Raw genomic sequence first — 23,329 nt, 5'->3', positions numbered from 1 at the left:
TCCAGCGTGTGGCCTCTGCTGCTGGAAAACCTCGTGTCAGGGCTGTGGTGGTGGTTTTTTTTAACCAGAGGTAAACGTGTAAATCTGGGGCTGTCCTGTGTGTTCGGTCCTGTCCTGCTGTCCCTGCATGGCTGGGGCACACGGAGCCACCGCCCTGAGCAGCTGCGGCCGAGGGCCTGCGGGGCCACCAGTGGCTTTGGGATGCTCAGGCTGAGGCACTGGAAAGGGACCTGTTTGTCAGCACCCCAAGGGCTGGGCCCGTGTCCTCATCGCTCCGGCTCGTTGCCAAGTCAGTTGGCAGCTTTTGAAGCCTTTCTCGGTTGTGTTTGAGAACTTCCGTGTTAGACTGGGGACACTTGGGTGTGCAGGCGCCTTCCTTCTCGGAAGAACTGCAGGGATTAAGTAATCCTGCATCCCATACGGAGCCTGGGACGCGCTGGCACTTGAACAGCAACCTGGTGGAGCTGTGCAGCAGTGACAGGGTCCCTGGTGTCGCCCAGGTGAGGGAGTAGCTGTGCCTCATGGTTGGAGAGGGGAGAGACCCCCTTATTCCATGTAGTTCAAAACCTGCTCTTCAGAGCTCCTCGAATCCTGCACACTCTGTCAAGGGGAGAGTTGTCCAGTCAGCTGGTTGTAGGTGGGTCTGGTGTTCAGGTTCAGTCCCAGCTGGAGGACAGGCTGTAAAGAGGGACAGAGCGAGGAGGGGGTGTTTGGGGGTGGTGTTGCTGCAGCTGAGCCCAGCCCGGCCCTTCCGAGCACCGCTGCGGCCGCCGGAGCTCTGACCTTCGTGGCAGATGTGCCCTTACATAAGGGGGGTGCTGCATCTACAATTTAACCTTCTTTGCTTTTCTTGGCTTGGTTTTAAGTTCTCCTCGACCGCACAAGCATGAGAGCAGCTTCATGAGCCGTGCAGGAGGGACCCAGTGGGGACAGCGCCAGTCCCACCGTGGACGAGCTGTTCCTTGGGACTGTTCCTTTGTGATGTTTTGAAGTAGCAAACCTTGGTGTTTTGGGTCACTGGGAAGGAACAGGATGTCTTTCAGGTATTGACAGGTTTTTGTTCCTTTTCTCTTCTCTCCTGATTTTACCCCTGTTTGTCAAGCTCACTTCTCCTGTTCCAGAGAAGTTATTACTGCTAAACATCTCTGACACCTCTTGGCAAAGTGTGAGGTGGCTACAATGAAAAAAACAAGGAAGCCACCTCAAAGCTCTTCAGTGATTAAGCCACTTAACTGGCAAGTTCTTCTCTTCCACTGCCGAGCATGTTTCTGCCCAATGGAGTTCCCCTTGCAAAAGCACTTATTAGGGAGGCTCTGGTATAATCTAATTAAAATTTGGTTTAATATTCTGTGAAAATGAAAACTGAATCCTCCCTGCTCGAAAGAATGACCGTGCATGTATTAGTCCTCTGTTTTGTTGTTGTTGTTGGCTTATTCAAATATTAACACTGCCTGCACGCTCAAAATGATGGTTTGTGTCCATTAACAGGGCTTAATTCCCAAATTTAATGATGAGTGATACACAGGAATTGGTGAAAGCTGCTTGCTGGATATTTTTTATTATGTTTTTTATGCTAATGTTCCTTCCTGGAGGTAAATAAGAGGAGGGGATGCTGGGCAATATTATTACTGTGAAATTAAAATAAAGTCTCATTATTTGAGGATGGAATTTAGTGGCTGAAGGTTTACTCTTCATTTTCAGCTTCATTCTGAATTCTTCCAACTAATTACCTGCTGATTAGTTGAGGACAGGCGTTGCTCACCTTGGCCTTGAGCATCAGGTTATCTCCTGGGCAGGGTGTTGGGGTGGCTGTATTTGGTACACGTGAAGAAGGTACTGACCTCCAACAAATAGGTAACAGCAACTTCCCTGCATTTTCTGGTCAGACTAAACTCTTCTTTAGGGAAAAGCTTTTTTGGGAGGAAAAAAAATACAGAATTTAAAGCTGGAATTTATTTATAAAACACCCAAACCTTTTATTCTTGCATTGAAGATGGGAAAATTACCAGAATGTCAGAAAACCTCCAACTATCTGAATGTTTCCTTCCCTTTCCCCACCTGTCTTTCTGAACTTGATTTTAAACATGGAAATATCTCTGTTCCTGATCTATTGAAGGTTCCCATCAGTGACCAGCAGAAAGGCTGCTCTGGCGTGCGTCTCCTGTGGGCAAAAGATAACTTTAAAAAGCACAGGTTTTATCTGGAGAGAGCGGGGTGGGAGGCAGGAGCCACGGGGATGGATCACTGGAAACTTTCTCTGCACAGGGAGCGGGATCTGCCAGGAAAGTGTGTCAGGAAAATCCCCTCAGAGCAGATGTGCTTTGGGATTGCAGAGTCTCTGAGTGGTATTGAAGGCACTTTACCAACTCGGGCAGGGCAGCCAAAGCCAGCACACCCCTTCCCAGACCCTGCTCCCTCCTCCTCCTCAGGGGCAGGGCACGAGTGAGGCTGTGCCAGGCTGGAAGGACTGTAACCAGTGCTCTGTTGTGGTGGCAACTCAAGAAACAAGGAGTGTTTGGAAGGAGAGCCTTTACTCTTGAGAGTTTCAAGGGAAGGTGCTGAAAACCACAGCAAGGCTTGGCAGGGCGAGCGGCCTGGCTGCACCCGGGGTCAGCGTGGGGCTCCACGGGGTTACGGTGTGTCCACCCTCTGTGTGAGAACACAGAACCACCCAGCAAAGAGCCCACAAAGCCTGGGCTCAGGAGGTGCTCGTGCCAGTGGGATTTCTGCCATGAAACCCCTGGTTTGCACTGTCCCCCCGAGCCCTCAGGCTGATGCTCTGCCCACAGATGACCACTGAGCCCTTGCACTGACCAGACTGGGGGCAGCTCGTGGGCTGAGGTGGGGTCTAGCTGGATGGTGCTGACATCAGCTGGGGTGGATGGATGTTGAAATCATCAAAACAGTCAACAGCTGGTTTCATACGGGTTCTCTCGCTCATGCAGCTGATCAGAGATGATTTTGGCGCTTGCCATGAGCACGCCCAGCCGGAGCAGTGGCCATGCAGGCACCTCTGGGGGGCTGCATTATTTCCCAGTCCTTCTGCACTCTGCGGCACGGGATAAATCACCCATCCTAGGATAGATGGATGGAATGTGGTGTCAGGCGGGTGTCAGCCTCACCAGGCTGAAACCACAATGACATCATGAAGCAGATCAAAACATTAAGTCTTTAAAACCATATGTTCGATGTGTCATATCACAAGAGCTTTATATCCCTGCTGATAACGATCAGCCGCGCGTTATCTCTGCTTTCTCGCCGGTACATTTCTTACAAGCTGATAAACTTTGAGCTGGATGAGAACCAAGTGTGCCACGTTGGTAACGTCTGGAGCGGGGCTGGAATAGCCTGCCCAGGGGCTGATAACAGGGTGATAGCAGGACCCGCTGTTCCAGATGATTCTCAGCACCTCTGCTCCAGGTCTTCTGTCCTGGTGGTGGGCTCCAGGTGCTGCAGTGATCCTGCCAGCCCTGCCCGTGCTCCACAGCCAGGTAGCCACCGTGGCCAGCAGAAATGGATAAATACCAGTGAGCGTTGATGTTTCAGGAGTGGGATGCCTCGCTTCACTTGGCATTTTAATCTCTTCCAGCACTAGGCTGGAATAAGCACTTTCTTAGTGTGCGGTGATTTATTTTGTTAAAAACTAAAGCATTATTCATAATTATGCAGTTTTATGAGAGTAGCCATAGCAGTGTTCTTCCTGTGGTTGGCTGTGGGAGCTGGAATAATATTTAAATAAGAGCCCTGGGGAAAGGACACGCTCACATTCGGCACGGGGCTCAGCCTATTGAACTGGTGTATAATTACCTCTATTCAGCACCACTGCTCCAGTTATCAGCCGGCGTCAGGGGGAAGGCCAGCGCTTCGAAATGACACAGATTGTTAGAGAACATCAAACTTTTTTAATACAGTTAATGATCCTCAGCTATAAATAGCCTGTTCCTGGTGACTGGCACTGAGGGTTTGTGCTGAGCTGCACGGCGCTGTAGTTTGTTGGGTTTTCTTTTCTCCTTCCACAGATACTGTAGATGCTTTACAAACAGGGTAAATAGACCCTTTCTGGGTTGGGAGGTGAAGGTCCTACCCAGCAGGAATTTGCCTGAGGTTGTGTATGAGGTGGGAGTCCAGCAGCTTCATCCCCTGGTCTTTTTGACTCTTGCCCCCCACCATGGACTGGAATGGGGATGGCTCCTCTGGGGCTTCTCACCTCTCCTGTGCCACTGGGTAGTCTTCTGGGAATGGCCAGGCCTTCGTTTCATGGCAAGACAGGCAGCTTTTGTATATGCTGTGCCCCAAAATTTCCTCTGTCCTCTCTCCAGTTAAATATGACTGTAGGTTCATGGAGGAGAGTTTTGAGATGGTGCTCTCGGAGTTTGGTGGCAGCTGCAGTCCAAGAGCTTGAAACAAGAAGGACTTGGTCCAAAGGAGCCCTTGTCCTGGCAGTGCCCTGCTCTGACCCAGTAAATCCCTGAGCAAGTGTAAATCTGCTGAGGGGAATTGTCTGCAGAAGGCCTGGCTGGGGCATTTCTCTGTGCTCAGGCTGCATCACGAGCAGTTCCTACTCCCTGGGAGTGCACAGATCCCTGTAGGTTGCTTTACCCTTTACAAAATGGGATTTGAGCCAGCCAGGAAGTCTGAGAGTGGCACTTAAAAGCTCGGAGTGCCGCAGACACGCTGAGCCGTTCGCTGGAGGCAGTGTGTGAGGCTGAGATGGGGCATCAGGCTGAGCTCAAGAGGGTTTCCAGTCAGCAATGCTGCTGAGTATCTCAGCAAAATAATGCCAAAACCCCCCGAAACCCTGAACTGACTCCTGAACTCCAGCGCAGCAATGGAACAGCCGCGTTTCCCGCTGCCCAGAGGCCGCGGTGAGACTCTGCCACAGCTTTGTTCTCCGGAGCCTGCAGGGACCACGGGAAAAGGTCATCGCACAAACAGCGCTCCTCCACGGAGAGCTCTTTGTCTGCTTTGAAAGCGGGGAAGCAAAGGGGATTCTCATGGAATGCCTGCCCCCCACCCCACCCCACGTGTTCCCGCTTCCAGCCCAGGCTCGGGTCAGGAGTCAGCCCTTGCTGGATCTGGGGCTGTGGCTGCTTTTTAGTGCCGTGGGTTTGCTCCCGGCACGGGTGAGGATGGAGCCGGCGGCTGGGGATGAGCACAGGGATGGAGCTGGAGGCCTGGGCACTGTGAGAACACCCCGGGGAATGCTCAGGGTGTGTAATTAGTTCCCCGTTTCCTCTGCCTGTGACTGCTGCTCCTGGCGCTTTTGTTTTTAAGGATAAAGATTTCAGCGTTTCCCCAAAGGTTTGAACAAAGGTTGAGCGCGGGGGGAAATCCATAAAACAATGTCACCAAAACACGGGGAGGAGAGGGAAGCTTTAATAAAGCTTTGCTGGCCCTGTGCACCTGGGAGTCGGGCTGGGATGGATTCGAACAGGAGAGAGGCGCTGGAGAAGGTCACCTCTGAAGGTGGCAGATGACAGAGCAGTGTGGCCGCGCTTCTGGGGGAGCTTTGGCAGGAACCCATCTGTCCGTAGGTGTTTATTCATCCCATCCTCCGGCATGTGATTCCCTGGCATCCTGGGGCTGGGCAGAGCTGAGGAAGGTGCTTGTGCTTGGGTGGATCAGGGATAGGTAGAGGGGAGAAGATTTCAAGGGAACCATTCACAGCAGGGAATGACTCGGCTGTAGCTGTCACAGGAACTCAGAAGACCGTGGTGAGGCACTCAGCGATGACAAATCATGGATTTTGGATGGCTCAGCAGAGAAAGTCCCTCTCTTTTTACCTCATCCATCTGTGCATGGTCTTGAAAAGTGGCTGCAGGGGAAGGGAAGCACCTGCTGTACCCGAGGAGCATTGGGAAGCCTATTTTAGATGTGATACTTTAAAATTTAGATGTCATTATTAGCAAAGGGCTCTGGGTTTTGTGCTTGTCTGAGCCTTGTTTTCCTTCTCCTTTCCCAGCAGATCCCTTTTACAGTGCTGCTCTGCTCTGTGTGGTCCCTATTAAAAGTTTCCTTTCCCAGGGTGATTCTGCTCCTTTGTTGCATCTGGTTCTTGAACACTTTATACTATCAAACAGCAAAACTGCTTTTATTGATGCAGCAAAGAACAATGGGATTTCTCCAACAGTGCTCCCAAAATACACGTGTGGCTTTTTACTTTTTTTTTATTGCTGGCTTCCAACAGTGGAAAAAATGATTAAGATCTGTTAGGTTTACTCTGGTCACTTCAATGGGAGATTGGTAATATCAACAAACGACTCCATAAATGGATTATCTCCTCTGCTCTGGCAGGGCTGAGGCGCTGTGCTGCTGCCCTGCCCGTGCTCCTTGGGCGAGACAGGCAGCTGGGAAAGCAGAAGCATCCTCAATTTACAGGAGGGTTGGGCAGAGCTGCGGGCGCTGGGCTCGTGTCGGGTCCCTGCAGGGTGATGGGGCGGGCTGGACACGCGTGGTCACTGCTCCCGCAGGGACTGGCCCCGAGCCCGGCGCGGCTCCCCCGAGTCACCTCCTCTGTCTGCGGGGAGAGGGAGGGAGGGCAGACAGGGACCCTCTCCTGTGTGTGAGCTGAGCTTCCCAGAATGTCTCTGTGCTGGATTCGGGTTTTCCATGTGAACAGGTGTCAGGATAAGTGTGTCTGCCATATAAAAGAAAAGATTATGCCATGTTAAAAATTTGATATATGCATTTTAATGGCCACTGTCAGCCTTTGCCCCTGGACATATGTAAAATTTGATGACTCCTGACTATCTGGAGCTATTAGCGTAGAAGCAAAGCTGTTTGCCCTGTTTCAGGGGAGTAATGTGGAGCTTGGGATGGAAGCTGGGGCCAGGAGAGTCTCTGGTGTTAATGAGGAAACACTGTGCCAGCTACGAGACCATGGATGGAGGTCTGAGCAACCTGCTCTAGTGGAAGGTGTTCCTCCCCATGGCAGGAGGTTGGAATGGGATGAGCTTTAAGGTCCCTCCCAATCCAGCCCATTCTATGATCTGTGTTACCTCACTCAACCTGTAGTCCTGGGCAAAAATCAGACATCAAGCTTACATTTAAAAGGGTGTTTTTCCCCCACCTCCTCTACTTCTATCAGAGCTTTCCTGGGAACACACCCAAGCAGTTTGAACTTTTTTCTTGTTCTCAGCCCATGCACACAGAGGAAAGCTGGGTCAGCATTTGCAGGGGTGTTTGAGGCTGTATCTCACACCCTCAGTGGTGGTGGGAGCTGCAGAGTGCTGGCCTCTCCGTGGTGGTGGGAGCTGGTTTCCAGGAATAGCTGAACAAATACTCTGCTCTTCACATGTGTATCCAAAGGAACAACTGGTGCGTGCATTCAAAGCATCTGTCCTGGCCAGGCTCTCTCTCTCACAGCAGTCTGCGTTGTTTGCTTAGGCAAATACTGATACGGTGTGTGAGCAGCAGGGATGGAGTCCTGGCCAAGGATATTAATAATGTCCAGGAATGTTGTGTGCTCCCTGAAGTTTTAGCCCAGAGGGGTCATACTGCACAGCTCAAAGGGATTAGCTTAACTTGAGGCTAAGCTGCTCATTTTTGCTGGTATTTCCCTTGACCCTAGTCAATTTTTTCAATTCTTTGAATAGTTTTTTGTTGTTTGGTGCCTGATTTGTTATTCCTTTGCATTGTGATATATGGAGTCAGTAGGGCAATGGAGAGTCCGTGCTCTCCTTCCCAGCCAGGGCTGGCAGTGCCTTGGGAGGCAGCCCAGGGAGGGTAAGATCCATGCAGGCTGCAGAGCTGCAGGGAAGCGTCACTGGGTTTTTGGTGCAGCAGCATTTCACCTGGGTGAGGGATGTAAACCCAGCAGCTAAAGCACAGTGAGGAAAAACATTGTTGAAGGTGGGGGGCTTTCCATGGGGGTGCACCTGTAGAATGTGCCCTCGTGTCCTCATTCACCTGAGCTTTGTGTTGGTGGCTCCCGTGGCGCTTCCCCGCGACGATGCCGGGGCTGCACCAGTCTCACGCTGGCTGTCCTGTTCCTCCCAGTGCAGCACCAGTGGGGAGGGAGTCTCTGCTGGGTCGAGCCCCATGCTGGGTGCTCTGCTGGGGACTGCAGTGACAGCTGCCAGCAGCGTCACCAGCGCCACTTTCAGAGCCCGTGGCGGAGCGTGGCCTTTCACCTGCCCATTTATCTCGGCTGGTGCTCGTGTGTTAATGAGAGAACGGCACCTGCACGCTCCCAGCAAAGTGCCCTTCGCTCTGCCTTCCACGCTCTGCAGTTTGCAGGGAGGACTCTGTAACCTCTGCTGGCAGCTGGGGAGCCCAGGGCCGTGTGTGATCTGGGGTGGCTTTGTCCCCCCCAGCCCTGAGCTGTCTCTGTGCCGCTGCTGCTGCGGGATCCAGGTAGGCAGGAGTCACCTTGAGTGCAGCCGTTCAGCTGCTGGGAACATCTCCCCCTGCAAAGTCAGTTCTGGAGACGCTTCACTTCTCTGGGGGCACCTCTGGCAGCTGCTGCACCCCGGAATCCACGGTGGGGGAGTTAAATTTCAGCAGCACAAACAAGGGGAAGGTTCTGGGCTTGGCAGGTGCTTGGAGAGGAGCAGCAGCAGTAGCAGGTTTTGGCCTCATTCCTCCACCATGGACCTGCCTCCTGCTTCTCCTCCACTTGCTGAAATTGAGCAGAAACTCGTCTTCAAAATCCCTTTTTAGTTTGGAGGGAGTGGTCAGCTCCAGGAACTCGGAGGCTCAGGGGCACTGGCTCACCGGGGTGGGGGTGAACTACGACCCTGTCACCAACCAGGGGACACTGATTCACGGTGCCTTTTGGTGGCAGGTGCTCTGTGACAGAGCCTGAAATTGGAGCATGGCTGAGATGGGGCACAAATGGGCCTGGGTGGGGGCAAGCTGGGGGTCTGCCCCTCCCGGCCTCCCCATACAGGGCACCCACAAATGCCCCATTGCGGGTGGGCATCCATCATCCCACCCTATTTGTGACAGAAAAGACAACTTTGGTTGCAGAAGAGACAGCTCTGGGAAGGAATACTTGCACTTTTTTAATAATCTATTTCTATAATTGAAGGATTTCAGATTTCTTTTGTAAGAGCAAGTGCCTGCTTAAACATGGAGACAAATACAACCAATAATATGTACTTGAAATTTAATGCAGGCTAATTCATTTTGGCACAGTCCCAGATATGCTGATTAAATGGCCTGTGAAGTGCTACAATATCTTGATAATGTACATTCCACATTTGATTATATAATCAATTATGTTGCACCTAATAACATTTAAAATTAGTGGAAAAGCTGTGAGCAGATTTTATCAGGTGCAGAGTGGGTCTTGGGCAGCTTTAAAAAAACTTCTACCAGCGTACACTGCGAAGGAGCAGGCGTAGATGGATCTTCAAATACTGTTCTTCAGGAAACCAGAGACTTGATAAAATTTCTGTTAATTTAGTGCCTTGATTTAGAGTAAAATAAGGTGTCTGCAGCTCCCCTAGTTTGCTGCTGGCAAAGGGACTAATATTTCCTATCAAGAGGTGACCTTGCACCAGGTGTTTAGAACAGCCCTGGTGATGCTGGCAGTAATTCTGTGGTGGCTTTAGCCCCTGGGCCAGACCCAGAGCTCAGCTCTGCCTGTGGGGGTTTTCCTGCACCCACCAGTGGGAACGAGAGCTCCCCCTCACTGGCTCTCCCCTGCTTGGGGAACCTGAGTGTCCATCGCTGGGGACAGCCAGTTCCTCCATCGCGTGGGACATTTTAACGTGCTGCTGATTTCAGAGGGATTCCCCGCCTGGGTGGCTGGTAGTGATCACTGTGATGGGGAGCCCCGAGCTGGCACCTGGGAGCAGCCAGGATCATTTGGCAAATGATTGTCATTCCTTTTTGGGAAAGTGAGTGCTTTCTGGGTGACTGGCGATGGCAGGTTAGGGGGAATTTGGCCTGAGTTTTATGGCCCTCCAGTAGAAGAGGGTTGATGGGAAACAAATGCGTTATGGCCCCAGACAAGCTGTTGCTCCATTTTTTGTTCTGTTTAAAGCAGCACTATCAACCAGTTGGAATATAGGCTTGGAGTATCGCAGGGAGTAATCTAATTAGTATGAAGTCAATTCACTAGTTCCTTTTGTATCTCGTGATTAAATAAGTGGGAAAATGGCTTGAAAATTAGGTGCTAGAACAACCCAATTACATTTCTGTAGCTTTTTGTATTCAATTTCATAAACAATTTTGCTCTTCGCTGGTTAATCAGTGAATGCCTTTTTCCAGTTTGAAAAGCACTTTTGAAATTATAATGCAATTAAATTGTGTGTGGATGTTCTGGCATAGCGAGCGTGAGGGCTGGGGGCCTGGCAGCCAGCCATGCTCTACCTTGACAGTAATGAGTTCCTGAGCTGGCAGCTTGCTGGTGTCATTCATAATATTGTCCTCGCTGGGATGCTGTGAGAGGCAGCCGGCTCTGCTCCTTCCCAGCCGAGGTGGCCGGGATGTGGTGCGGGATCCTCTCCCCTGGGCGTGGATCCTCGGCAGACCCAGTGCCTCGGCACTGGCAATGGCTCAGTGAGCAGATCAGATGTGCCAACACCCAGTGGAGTTTGTCACAAAGTTGTAAAGCAGCTGCCTGTGCGCTTTGGGCTTTTCCTTTTTTTTCCCTCTTTTTTTTTTCTCTTCCTTATATGAGCCTTTGCAAGACTGGAGATTGGCAAGGGATGTGGGGGGATTAAGTGTAGTTTTCCTGGGGGGCATGACAGGGACAAGGAGGAGAACATCTCGGTGTCTTGTTATCAGAGAATTACAGAATGGTTTGGGATGGAAGGAATCTTAAAGCTCATCCAGCAAGAGGTTTTCAGTGCTTGCTTTTTGTGCAGTATTTGTCTTGTGTCCAGCCTGCTCGTGGAGAGTGGGAGCTAAATTCAGCCTCCTGGGGAAGGGTGACCAAGCCTGCATGATCCTGGGATTTATGGCCAAGCAGCATAAGGGGAGAGGCAGAAAGCTGTGTTAAGAGAAAAAGAAATAGTGTTGGAAATAATGACTTGCTTGGCAGGTTTTAACAAGTTCAGTAATGGTATTAGGTGCCCTTGGCTCAAGATAGTAACCTCCTCTTAAATGATCATTACCTGGCTAATAAAGAGCTCAGAGCGGGTCATTACAGCTTAATTTAGACGTAGCATCCTGTTTGGTTTGCACAGCGTGGCCATCTCTCAAGTTGTTGAATCTGTTGCCTGGATATGAGGCTGGGATATGGGATTGCCCAGGTTTTCACGTGAGGACCCTCCCCCAGCCCTCCCAGGACACAGGTGTCCCTTCCCACCCTCACCTGGGCAAGAGGAGCTGGTCTCAGCACTGAGTGACCACAGCCAGGCAGGAGGATATGGAGGAGTGGGGGTTCAGCCTCGTGCCCCTCAACACTGCCCTGGCCTCTGCTCCCTCCTGTTGAGCCTTTGTGCTTCTCTCACCCCATTAGCAGCAAGTTTCATGTGCAAATAATTACAATAACCAACCCCCACGCATTATTAATATTTTGAAGGCATCTCTTTGATAAGCCCATCTTTTCAGCCAATTTCCTATTTCTCCCGAAAGCAAAGCATCTTTCCTCCCAGTTTTGTGAATATGTTGTTAAAGGGAAGAAAAGGAAATGGAAAAAAGGATTCCCCCGCCTCCAGACCCTGACACCAGGCTGGGTTCTGCACCGCCTTTGTCAGCCCTGGATGGAATTATGCATCATGAATAAAAACTGCTGTCAACATGCATTGGGTTCGAAACATTAGAGCATATGGTATGTGATTATCTGTATTGTCAAATGCAATAAAGTGAATTTGGATATAATAAAAAATGTAATATTTCAGAAATTTGGTAATAAACTGTGGAAGAATTGACAGGCAGAGAGTATCTGACGCCTGTGGGCAAACAGATAAAGATGGCAGGATGTGGCACTCAGTGGCTGAGGCAGTGCAGCGTCAGGAGCTTGATTTTCTGATGGGAGCCTGACTGGGCTGACTGGCACCCAGGGTGGTGGCCTTTGTCCCTGCCTGGCTGCCAAAATCTGTAGGTCTCACTAATGAATAGACAGAAGCACAAGGTTCCCATTCTGGTCGTAGATGGATTAATTGGATTTTACAAAGATTTGGGGTTTTCTTCTATGATAGCAAAAAGAAACCTGTTAGAGTCTGCCATATTCTCCACCCAGCAGCATTCTCAGCATTTCCATACCTCTGACTCCTTACCCAGCTGGGAAATCTGTACCTGAATAACAGGGAGCAGTGAAAGTCTGTGAGGAGCAGGGTGGGGCTGCTCCCAAATACTGAGGAAAAAGAAAACAGTGGAGGTAATTTTCTCCTGCAGTATCTCACATTCCAGCCTGATGCTTTAATTCCTGACCTGCTGACAAATCTGTGCCTGTTGAGACACGGATGTCCCCAACAGAGAGAAGCTGAGTTAGGAACAAACTTCGGGGCCTCCTGTGTAGAAAATTCTGATGGAAAAGTGCAGATGTATCACACGTACCCGCAATTTTTCTTAGGTCACCGCTAATGCTTCTAAATGATCTGCGAACGCATTAATCGTTTCTGTTAATTAACAATATGATAAAAGTGGCATTTAGTAAGCTCTGCGTAGTGTGCGTCTAAGTCATTATGTACTTAGCAGTTTGGTTTGATTTCAGAACGTTAATAAAATAAGATTCTAATGAAGATTTGTTGTTATGAAAAATTTATTACCAGGAGTTCAGGTGCTGCTGACACGAGCGTGGTCTGTGATGCACGCGGGGGTCCCTGGGTGCGCCTGCCACTGCCAGGGCTTTGCCTGGGACCCCATCCCGGCCCTGACTGGTGCCCTCTGAACCTGGAAACCTTTGGTCAGAATGGCTCATTTGAGAGGGGGACAAGGCCCTGTACTCTTCATCCTCCCCTCAGGAAAATCCGTGCCCCAAGCCGGTTTGAGTGGATTTTGGCCCGTTCGGAAGGACAGCTGCCACGTGGCTGCTCACCCCGAGGTGCCTTACCCTGTTTCTGAGCAATTGCCACTTTGGAAATGCCACGCAGCCGTGGGAGGACGGAGTGAGGAGCTTGAGCCTTGCAGCTTTCCTGAACAAAAGCAGAGGAGGATCTTGCTGGTGCCCTTTGTCCAGCTGGGCGCTGACCGCCGCACTCCGGTCTCCCGCCACGCCAGGATGGAAACGCCCGCACCTCAGAGCGGGGCTGGGCTCAGGCAGTTGTCTGCTGATTTAATTTTAGAATTTACTCTCCTGTCATGGAGAATATACTGACACTTTAAAGAGCTGCCTGTGTCTGCCAGGAGTACCTGTGTTCCATACCCAAGGTGTACATTAACGCCCAGGGGATGTGCGGGCAGGCCACGTCTTGGTGGGTGTCAGTCACAGCAGTAGGGCTGGAGACCACATGCTGTAGTTAAATGAGGATATTTTCCATCCTAGACCACAGGTTTTTACCTCCTCCTTCCCCTTCCATCTCCTGGTGCATCTCTCTCCTGGTCTGGTTATCATGAGGATGAGATGGGATCCTGTTCACCTTGGAGCAGGTGGTTCCTTCAGGTGTGGTCACCAGTCTTCTCCCCAGTAAAACCCCTCCTTGGAGATAAGGAGGTAAAATCTGAGACGTGTGTGTCAGACTATGGCTGTGTTCCCTGAATGTGCAGAGAGTTGCTCCTTTGGAAACCAGAACTTCTCCTTCCGTGTGTTCGAAGTGCAGGAAATTGGAATAATAGGAAATAACAGCTTTTGTTAGCTTTTGTCCTAGACAGTTTTTGGCTCTAACAAGCTGAGTTGCAGTATGAAAACTCAGAGGAAGGGACAAGGAAGTGAGGGGGAAGAAATGGGGATGCAGACCACAGGGAATATTTAAGTGACAATATAAGGAGGTGGCAACATCAGGGCTGAGCTTTCAAGTCCTGGCTCTCATGTTCTGGGGCTGAGGAATGAATGGCTCTTCCCTGAGACAGGATTAAACCCCCAGGTCCCCATTCCCAGACTCTGGGGGTAAATGACTTGTAGTACCTTTGCAGACAGAAGTTAGAAACATCCGTGGTTCACTGTCTGGGTAATTAAAATGTCCTGTCTCCTCTGCTCGATGCGTTCTGTTCAGCTACAAAGACAAGATTTGGTGACAGTGATCACAGGACTTGGTTTCACATCTCCCTCTCCACCCCCCCCTGCAAGTTTATTATTATTACTATTATTTCTATAAGGCGGCTTGGCAGGCTGGGAGCTTACTAAGGAACTTTTTCCTCTCTGATTACAAGGGATGTGTGAATAAAGTAGAACGGTATTGATTCACACCAATCTATGCATCGACTGTGTGGGAGCCACTTGCAATTCCCAGCAGCACCGGAAAGCTTTGCAACAGGGAGAAATATGACCAGGCAAGTTGAGAAAATAAATTAAACTAGTGTCAACTTTTCTTGTTTCTTCCCTCATTATTAATGGATGGAATGGGGCTCGTTTATCAAGAAGAGGAAAAATTAATTGACACGGGCTTTAATGTTATTATGCCTGGCTTGTCTGGTCACATTTCTTCATTTTTAATTTTTTTTTTTACTTTTGAAAGGCATTTTATTACCTTTCACAGGACCAGCTGCCAAAACTATGGGCATAAACAAGAAAGCAGGTGCATAAATAATATCACAGCAGGACTGGACCTTCCTCTGTTTCAGAGCTTAAGTAACTCAGATCTGAGGCGCGGAGCAGACGCAAGCGAGCGGGTCAGGTCTGGAGCCCTGACACAAAGGGGAGCACAGCCTGAGCTAATATTTCCTCATTACGATGCTGGGAGCTGCAGCGGGTGTCAGGCTGGATATTCCCATCTGTCAGCACAGCCGCTCCTCGGGCGGCTCCCACGCCAGGGCCGGAGGGATCGGGGACCCCAGGGCTGGGCTCGTCCCAGCACCGGCTGGGTGGGAGGCAGGAGCAGGATGGTTCTCTGGAGCACGCTGTGGGTGTGAGGGGGACTGGTCCTGCACTAACAAGCGACTGGGGGTGATTCTTGCTGGGCAGCAGGAGTGAGGTTTAAGCAGAGCTGTGTTGGTGCGATGGGGGCTGTGTAAATCTCCTCCTTTGTCCTCTCCCTGCTCTTGTCTCCTGCCCTTGTTCTTTGGGATTGCTGCACAAGACAAAGGAGCCTTGGTGATCCCCTAGTTCCCAGAATATTTTCAGGAGCTCTCTAGTTGCTGTAAGTGCAGGATGAGGCTGTCCCAGCTGCAGAGACCCCGCAGCCTCGCCAACTGTGCGGACACAGCTCGGGCAGAGGCAGCACAGCAGATGAGATTGAGTGACTTGCTCGACATCATCAGGTGACCTTCAGACAGCTTGGGACTTAAAACAGGCTCTAGTTGCAGTGTTTTCACCGACCAGAGCATCTTTCAGGTGGCTGGGGAGCCCCTCAGAGCTGTGCCTGCCTGGTGAGGTGGGCTTGGCTCAGGCACCAGACGGTGATGCAGGTGCTGGTACCTGTGGCATTGCTCTGGCTGGGGGCTGAGGCAGGGTCCTGGTCTGCCCATCAGAGCCCTCCAGGGTTAACCCCAGCATTAGCCTGGGTTTAACCTCTGTGGCGTGGGATGCAATCACCTTGTTTTCCTTGTTGTAAGGCGAGCACAGGTTTGAAGGCGAGACCTTTACCCGGGTAAGCTGCTTTCATGTAATTCTGCCAGCCAGTGACGTCCTCGGCGTGTGCAGCCACAGCTGTGACACAGATCACTGTGCAGCTAGACCTGGGGCTGTGGGAATGATGCTGCCAGCCAGGGAAAGGAGATGGATTTCACAGCCATGGTGTCGTCATCTCAGCTATATTTTACCAAGGCTGACGTAAAAACTCTCAAGTGATGACAAAAGTGTGAAATACAATTGGTTTGAGGGGGAAAAAAACCAAAATACACAACATGGGAGCACTGACATTTGGTATCTTCAGTCTGGCTGCTTAATAGTATTTATGGCTTCTGCCTATTCTTTTACAGTATTTTAATCATTTTATGGTTTCAGTCAGTTTCTCTGAACAATGTTTCTCTTATTTCTGGAGTACTGTGGCAGAACGTGCTGAGCTGACTCTGTGGAGCTGCCTGCCCACAGGCCTGGGCAGCTTTGATGGCTGAACAAGGCTTCGGATCAAAGGAGGTTTTTCACAGAATCCCAGAGTCATCTGGGTTGGAAAAGACCTCCAAGATCCTCGAGTTCACCCTGTGCCTGATGCCCAGCTCATCACCAGCCCAGAGCACATCAGATGTCAGGTGTCAGGGCTGGCATCATTTTGGTGCCTGTTGGTGCCCATTAACCAGCAGATGAATGGAGTGGGCTGACTCCTTTTTCAGCAGATGAATGGAGTGGAATAACTCCTTTTTCCCAGCAGATGCCAGAGGAGGGTTTTTCACCTGAAGGTCATGGATACATGTCTCAGCTTCCTTTAGTGCTGGTGCTTGGCTCAGAGCCTCTCGTTTGGGGCATCTGTTTGCCTCTTACTTTATTTTTTTCCCCCTCTTCTTTGTCTTTTCTTTTACAGAAAAGATTATTCAAATGAATATTCAGTTTTATTCATTTGAATAAAAAACCCAACCGTTTGACTCTGTTAAATGCTTATCTCTTAAATAGAGCTTGTTAGCTTCCAATAATAGCTTCATTCAGAAGGATGCAGTATAATTTCATTTTAAAACGTGTGCTCCTTGACAACCAGAATCCTATTTCTGTCACCGTTTTCAACAGCCGCCTTTGTTTTGGGTTAATCTTTTCCATACACTTTCCGAGAACCATTTTTTTGTTGACTCTTAGTACCTCTCAGAAGAAATAATTGTCTATTTAGTCCAGGAAGGTTTCTGAGAGTTTTGGTAATTTAAAAATCAGCGTGTATTCATTATGGGAACTAATAAGAACATGTGTGCGGGGGGATCTTTGTGTGGGTGCAGTTATTAAAAGTCGGAATTTGATATCCAAAAAGTGAAACAAGAAAAGAATCTTAGAATGGTTTGGGTTGGAAGGAACCATAAAGCTCATCCTGTTCCACCCCCTGCCATGGGCAGGGACACCTTCCACTGTCCCAGGCTGCTCCAAGCCCCAATGTCCAGCCTGGCCTTGGACACTGCCAGGGATCCAGGGGCAGCCACAGCTGCTCTGGGCACCCTGTGCCAGGGCCTCACCACCCTCACAGGGAGGAATTTAAGTGCCTGTGTGCCTGCAGATGGAAATCCTCTGGTTGCTCCCACTGAGTTTGAGGTATTGGGCATCATAGAAATCGCCTCTGGTTTTCCTCTCCTGGCCAGTCTGACCGAGTGCCACAGATCTTTCAGAAACCTGCAAATGCCTGCTGACACCTACAGATTGTTATTTCATTGTTATAAAGTCTGGAAATGCAGGAAGCTGGGTGGCCATCTGATTTAATCAGACAAATAATTTCTTGATAAACCTGTGCTTAAGCCATATGGAGTGGGATGAGAATGGGAAATTTGTTTCCGAGTCCAGACGTGTAATGACTGCAGCGGCTTCCTCGAGGTGTTTGGCATATTAGGGCTAATCTCCTAAATTCCCTCTCCCCTCCATCCTGGCACCAAGACCTGACACAAGTTGAAAGAGAAATCCTCAACTGCAGCACTCGCTAATGAGTTGCTAATGATGAAGATGTTGCTGGTGCTCAAACAATTAATGACTTGTAGCCCGAGCCCGGGCATTTCATTGCGCTGGGCAGAGTCATCCCGGCCACGCTTTGCTCCCAGCTCTGGGATTCCTGGGATGCCAGATTCAGGCAGTTAACCACAAAAATTTTAGGTTTAACTGCAGGTCTGTTTAAGGTAGATTTAAATGGAGTAATTTAGAAGGCAAATGAAAGACTCGAGTTATGTAAAAAATTTCAGGCTACTGCCTGCTCTAAGTGCAAAGCAGAGCAGTGTTGTGAGCCTGGTGTGCTGTAGGATGATGGGTTACACCTTGGAGGAGGGCTAGAAACCATTCCTGGTGGGTTTTCTCCCGGTAAGAGGGTCTGAAGTGGGATGGGAGCATTCCCCATGGCTACAGGTACTGTGCGCTCCCAAAAGAGCTGTCTGGGAACTGCTCGGACCTCACCTGGCAATGCACTTTCCTCTTCAGCCGGAGGCAAGGCTGTACCGGGGCTGTCCCTGCTCCAGCCTCGTGCAGTTTCACCGGTGTAGAGTCCAGCAGTTTCCAGTTTGGGGGATGGAGTTCATCCTGTTACTAGATTCTTAAGATTTCATTAGCATAATTGGTGTTGATGTTGACTCATCGAGCCTTCTCCAACACATGAGATTGGGGTTTTTTCATTAGCCTGAGGTTTTTCTGTTAAGGCAGGAGCAGGGAACGCAGTGTGTAGCTGTGGTGGGCTGCCAGATTCCTTTAGTGCAGCCCCAGCAGAGCAGACTCAGTGTACAGCTACAGGCAGGCAGCAGGCATCAAACAGCCTAAACCAGCCCAAATCCTCGGCTCTTTGAAGCAGCAGTGGAGAAGAGAGGAACGATTAGATCAGAGGCCTTAAACGTAATGGGTTCCTGGAGGCCTCAGGATGTCCTGATGAGGTATTAGAGGAAGTAATTCAGGAAGAAAGGGACAAATAACCACCTCCGGAGCGGGGCTGACCCGGCACGCGGCAGCGGGGAGAGCACACGGAAACACAAAGTGCTGCCCTGTGTTTGGGAAGCATTGGGGTTTTTCTCCTTGCCAGGGGTAAATGAGGAATCATTTTCTGTCTTCCTGGATTTTTATGGTTTTTGGGTCGTGTAATGAGTCAGCTCTAATGGAGAAGTCTCGTGGAATTAAACAAGAGATGAAATCAATATGGTTCCATAGAAATATAATTGGGTTTTGTAGAGATTGCTCTTAAAAACCTATAAGGTGTAAAAGAAAATACGGCCTTATTGTAGTTTCTGAGCCATCATGTAACCGGGGTGTAACTATCCATTAAATTCTGCAGGATGGATCAAAAAATCCATAAGGAGGTTTTAATTCTCCATTAAATCCTATGGAAGAGCTGGAACAGAACCGTATTAATTTTCCCTGAGACAATGCTTCTTCCCTCCATTAGGCTGCAATAAGCTCAGGAGCAGCTCCATAGGCAGCAGGTGTAGTCACACGTGCACGTTGTTATGGAAGTTTTCCAAAGTCCCAATGGCTAAATAATGCTTTATTAAAATGAAATTGTTACACTTAACTAATGTTTTCCTTCCCCCTCCCCTTTTTGTATCTTTATTAAATAGGATTTGGCTTCGTAACTTTTGAAAATGAAGACGTGGTGGAAAAAGTCTGTGAAATTCATTTCCACGAAATCAATAATAAAATGGTGAGTGTTGGTGCTCCGCGGCGCAGCGGTGGCAGCGAGCTCTGACCCCGTGTCACAGATGTGTGCTGTGCCCAGGGGTGGGGGGATGCCCCTCTGGGAGGGTGCTGGGCACACCCCGTGTCTGCTGGAAGGGTGGTGGGGACGGGGTGCTGAGCCTGGACCATGGCTGGCCCAGCCCCTGCTCTGTCCCCCGCGGCCACAGGCTCAGGCAGCTGCCCCACAGCAGCTTGTGGTGTATGAAGCCAAAGGGCTTGAGGAGGGTGTGAGTTCAGCTCCTCGAGCAGCCGTGGGGAAGCCATTCTCCTCCTCCTCCTCCTGCCCTGCTCCCAGTCAGAGCCCTGATGTTTCGGGTTTGGGAGGGCAGTGCCGTGGGGTGGCTCTTACACCCCACCACGCTCCCAGAAACTCTGCTCTGGCCCAGCTCCCGGTCTGATCCTGCTCTGCCGTGGCTGCTGCCTGCTGGCCCCTGTCCCTATGGCTCTCTGCCATGGAGCCACAATCGCTCCCACCCAGGCCCAGCCCAGGAGCCAAGCCCGGGTGAAGTTCCTCCTCAGTGACAGGCAGGTCCCAGGTTGTGGGTTGCCCTGAGCCAGATGAAAAGGGGCATTTGTATTTCAATTGCTGCAGTAACTTTGATATTTTCAGCTAAAATACTCTTTTTCCCTTTGTCAAAACATCCTTTGCTTCTCAAATGTGTATTCAGATATGCATTGTATATTGGTCTGATACGTGTTCACAGACTTTAAATTCAATAATAGAGCTTTTAGTGTGGATAAGATCAAAGCAATCTCCTTGGCATATGCTGGAGGCCTGATTCAATATTTGACTTGCTAATTTTTCCCAGGGCACTGAAATAATATTCCTCATATTGTTCCTCCCTGCAATATGCATCTGAAATAAAAGTGGGGGTCCCCTTGGCCAAATGTGGGGTGGCAGGGCTGGGGCAGTGCTCCTGCTCCTGTAGGAATTCTCTTGCTCCACTTCAGATGAATGCTGTGGACTTTGCCCTGTCCCATTGCCCCCCAGCTCCTCCTGCACCGGGGTCTCCTGCCTGTCCCCACAGTGCCTCACCTGAGCGCCTGTGGGGTGGGGGAGGCTCATTCCCTTTATGTAGTTACTAAATGCTGTTAGTCTGCCTTAAAACAAGAGCACAGAACAAACCCCAACCACCCCCACACGACAGACCCAGCGACAGATTAGAAACGCTTGGGATGTAAATTTAGGGATTGGCAGGTGGGAGGGAAGAGCTCCCCTCCAGGATTTTCCTATCCACAGCAGGAGGGCACACTCCATAGGTTTAGTTATTCCCCACAACAGGCTTTTCTCTGGAGCAGGGCTCAGGATTGTGCTGGGGGGAGCTGGATGGAGCAGCAGGTGCTGGTGTGCCCCAGGCTGGGCACCCCCTGGGAGGGGAGGAATGGGGAAGAGCTGTTGGGAGGATTCCTTCCCAGGTGAAAGGCTGCACAGGAGGGTAACAGGGAGCGTGGAGGATGGGACAGGGTGCAAGCACTCAAGGAACATCACAGAGAGCAAGAGAAGCAGTTTTGGGTGTTGGTGTTTGTTGTTGGGTAATTAAAATATCCCCTTCCCACTCCTGTGCCCACTCAGTGCCCCCTCCAGGTGCCACCGTCTCTGGGTGTTCTCTTCTTGTCACTCCTTCAGCACTGATTTTGAAAGCAGCCCACGAGCGAGGGGATGAGACATGATCCTGTCTTGGGACTGAGTCATCGCCTTGCTGATGTGTCTGCAGCTGAATCCCAGCCCCTGCGGGGGGAGCTGCATGTGACGGGGAGCTGGGAGTGACACACAGCTGGCCTGGGGTGGCACACGGCTGGCTGGGGGCACTGTTGGGGTCATGTCATACTTGGATCGTGTCCCTCTCTGTCCCTGAGCCGTGGAGGGGATGGGCTCTCGCAGCCCCAGCCCAAGGCTATGGGGTTTGCAGTGGCTCCGTGAGCTGTGGCTGGGACGCCCTGTCCTCATTCCCATCCCTACCCAGTTCCCTGTGCCCATCCCAGGTTGCTCAGCTGGGATATCCGCAGCTCGGTGGGCTCGGGCTCACCCTGGGCTCGCTGCTCCTCGTCTCCTGAACGCCGTCATTTCCCCAGGCACGGGGGCAAGCAAAGGGCAGCGGGGTGGCTGCTCCCCAGCCTATTTCCAGCTCCAGCCTCCCTGGCAGGCTATTTTTAGCTCATCCATTCTGCTTCTGTTGCCATCCGTAAAGCTTAGAATGTCAAATGTAATATTAAACGAGCAGTGGGACAGTGAAAAGAAAATGCCAGTGAGGTATTTAATAAATGGAAGTTGGAATTTACGTGGGAGGCCAAAGATGCTCCAAACATTGCAGGGGGACAATAAACCCAAACGAGCTGTCCTCGGATTATTGTTCCTTTGACAGGAGCAGGCTGCTTTGCAGAGAGACACCTGTTTTTCTAAGGAAAAGTAAAAGCTGGAAAAGAAACATGATGGGAGTAATTATTTTCCCTTAGATCCCACTGTGGCGGACTCAGTTCTCATCCTGGGTACAGTGATGGCGAGGGAGATGATGAGCTGAGCCTGGAGTCAAGGTCTGATGCCAGGCTCTGGAGCAACTGACAGAAATGTTGGGCTGTTCTAGAACAGGCCATGACACTGCCCAGCACCTGTGGCTCTTCCTCCTTCTTGGGGTGGGATTTTGCAGGTTTTGTAGGCCTTGGACACTTCCAGGGATCCAGGGGCAGCCACAGCTTCTCTGGGCAGCCTGTGCCAGGGCCTGCTCCAGATCCTTTAGTTCTAAGCCCCAGTCATTGATCAATAATCTGGTAGATCAACAGAACCATGACATTTTTTAAAATAATCAGTGCATTTTTTAAAATAAGCTTAAAACTTCTCTGCTGCTGCGTGGTGTAGCTCGCCCATGGTGTGAGTGACACGTTGTCCCCAAGGTGATCAGAGCCCACCAGGCTGTGAATCACACGTTGCTGGCACGACAAAGTCCCCTTGTCTTTGGGTGGCTCAGTGGGGGTTTGTGCATTGTGGATATTGCTCATTCTGCTTTCCTCAAAATAGCCCTGGTTTCCCTGGAAAGCTGTTAACCAGAGGTTTGTGAGACATCCTGGGCTGAGAGCTGACAGCCTGTTTTGTTGTGCTGGGTATAAGAGGCTTTTCACTCCCCAGCTCAGCCCTCCTGGGTTCCCGTGGCTGAGACTGCTCCGCTTGACCCAGGAGTACCCCAGTGTAAGGTTAATTCTCCAAACTAGACTAAACAAAAATAGTGAATTTTAGTTTCCCTGCCTTTTTTTTCTTTTTTTTTTTTGCCTTAGAGTTAAACCTTTCTTTGTTGGGCTGCTGAAAGTGCAGCACATCCTTGTACGGGGAGGTGGAAAAAATCTGGAAATTATTAAGATGCCCAGAAATGCTGAACTGAAAGTTTCAGTGAGGTCCAGATGTGTGTACAAAGACCCTTATCGGGCAGCTCTCAAGGGCAATTCAGTATGGAGCCCAGCCCTGACTCACATCCATATACATTCCCTCTTGGAGAAGCCTCACTGCGTGTCCTGTCACATGTGTGACATCCCTGCCGCCTCCAGGGTTTTCCCCTTGCAGTAACTGTGGCTGTGGAGTGGTTCTGGCCATTTCCATCCCATTCCCCATAAGAACAGGGCTGGATTCTGGCAGAAGAGTAGCCAGGCCCCTTTTCTTTCCGCTTTTGCTGTTGATGAAGAGGCACCATCCAAGCCCCCCATGGATCCACTGTTGTGGTGCTTCACTCCTGTTCTGACATTGTCCCTGTTTGCTGATGGGATGGTGCATGGGCAGCCTCCCAGAGCACCTCATGGTCTGACACTGCAGCCTGGGGAGTGTGACAGTCCCCTCGGGATGAGCTGGTAGGGCTGGGGTCAGTCAGCCCCTTTCCCAGACAGCAGAGCAGGGCCACGCTCCCAGTCCTGTATCCCACATGTCATCTTTCCCTTGGGGAGAGAGACTGTCTGGATAATGGAGAATCTTCTTGCCCTCTGTATGGGGTATATTTGTTTACAGAGGCTTAGGAATTATTCTTCTTTCCTACTGGTGACTTTTTCTTCTCCTTTAATCCTGCTTAAAACCCCTCTGCAGCTCGC

The 23,329-nt window shown here is 50.5% G+C and overlaps 1 protein-coding gene across 1 annotated transcript in view; it reads left to right on the top strand.

Moving 5' to 3' along the window:
* MSI2 (musashi RNA binding protein 2) overlaps window positions 1-23,329 on the top strand; it is a 209,584-nt gene that overhangs the window by 140,576 nt on the left and 45,679 nt on the right. Inside the window, 1 exon segment of the mRNA XM_039563174.1 lies at window positions 19,147-19,229. Coding sequence (XP_039419108.1) covers window positions 19,147-19,229 — 83 coding nt within the window.

The sequence above is a fragment of the Corvus cornix genome, chromosome 19 (assembly GCF_000738735.6).
Source record: "Corvus cornix cornix isolate S_Up_H32 chromosome 19, ASM73873v5, whole genome shotgun sequence".
Lineage (NCBI taxonomy): Eukaryota > Metazoa > Chordata > Aves > Passeriformes > Corvidae > Corvus > Corvus cornix.
The sequence above is the reverse complement of the archived record's forward strand: the minus strand, read 5'-3'. Positions and strand labels throughout refer to the sequence as shown.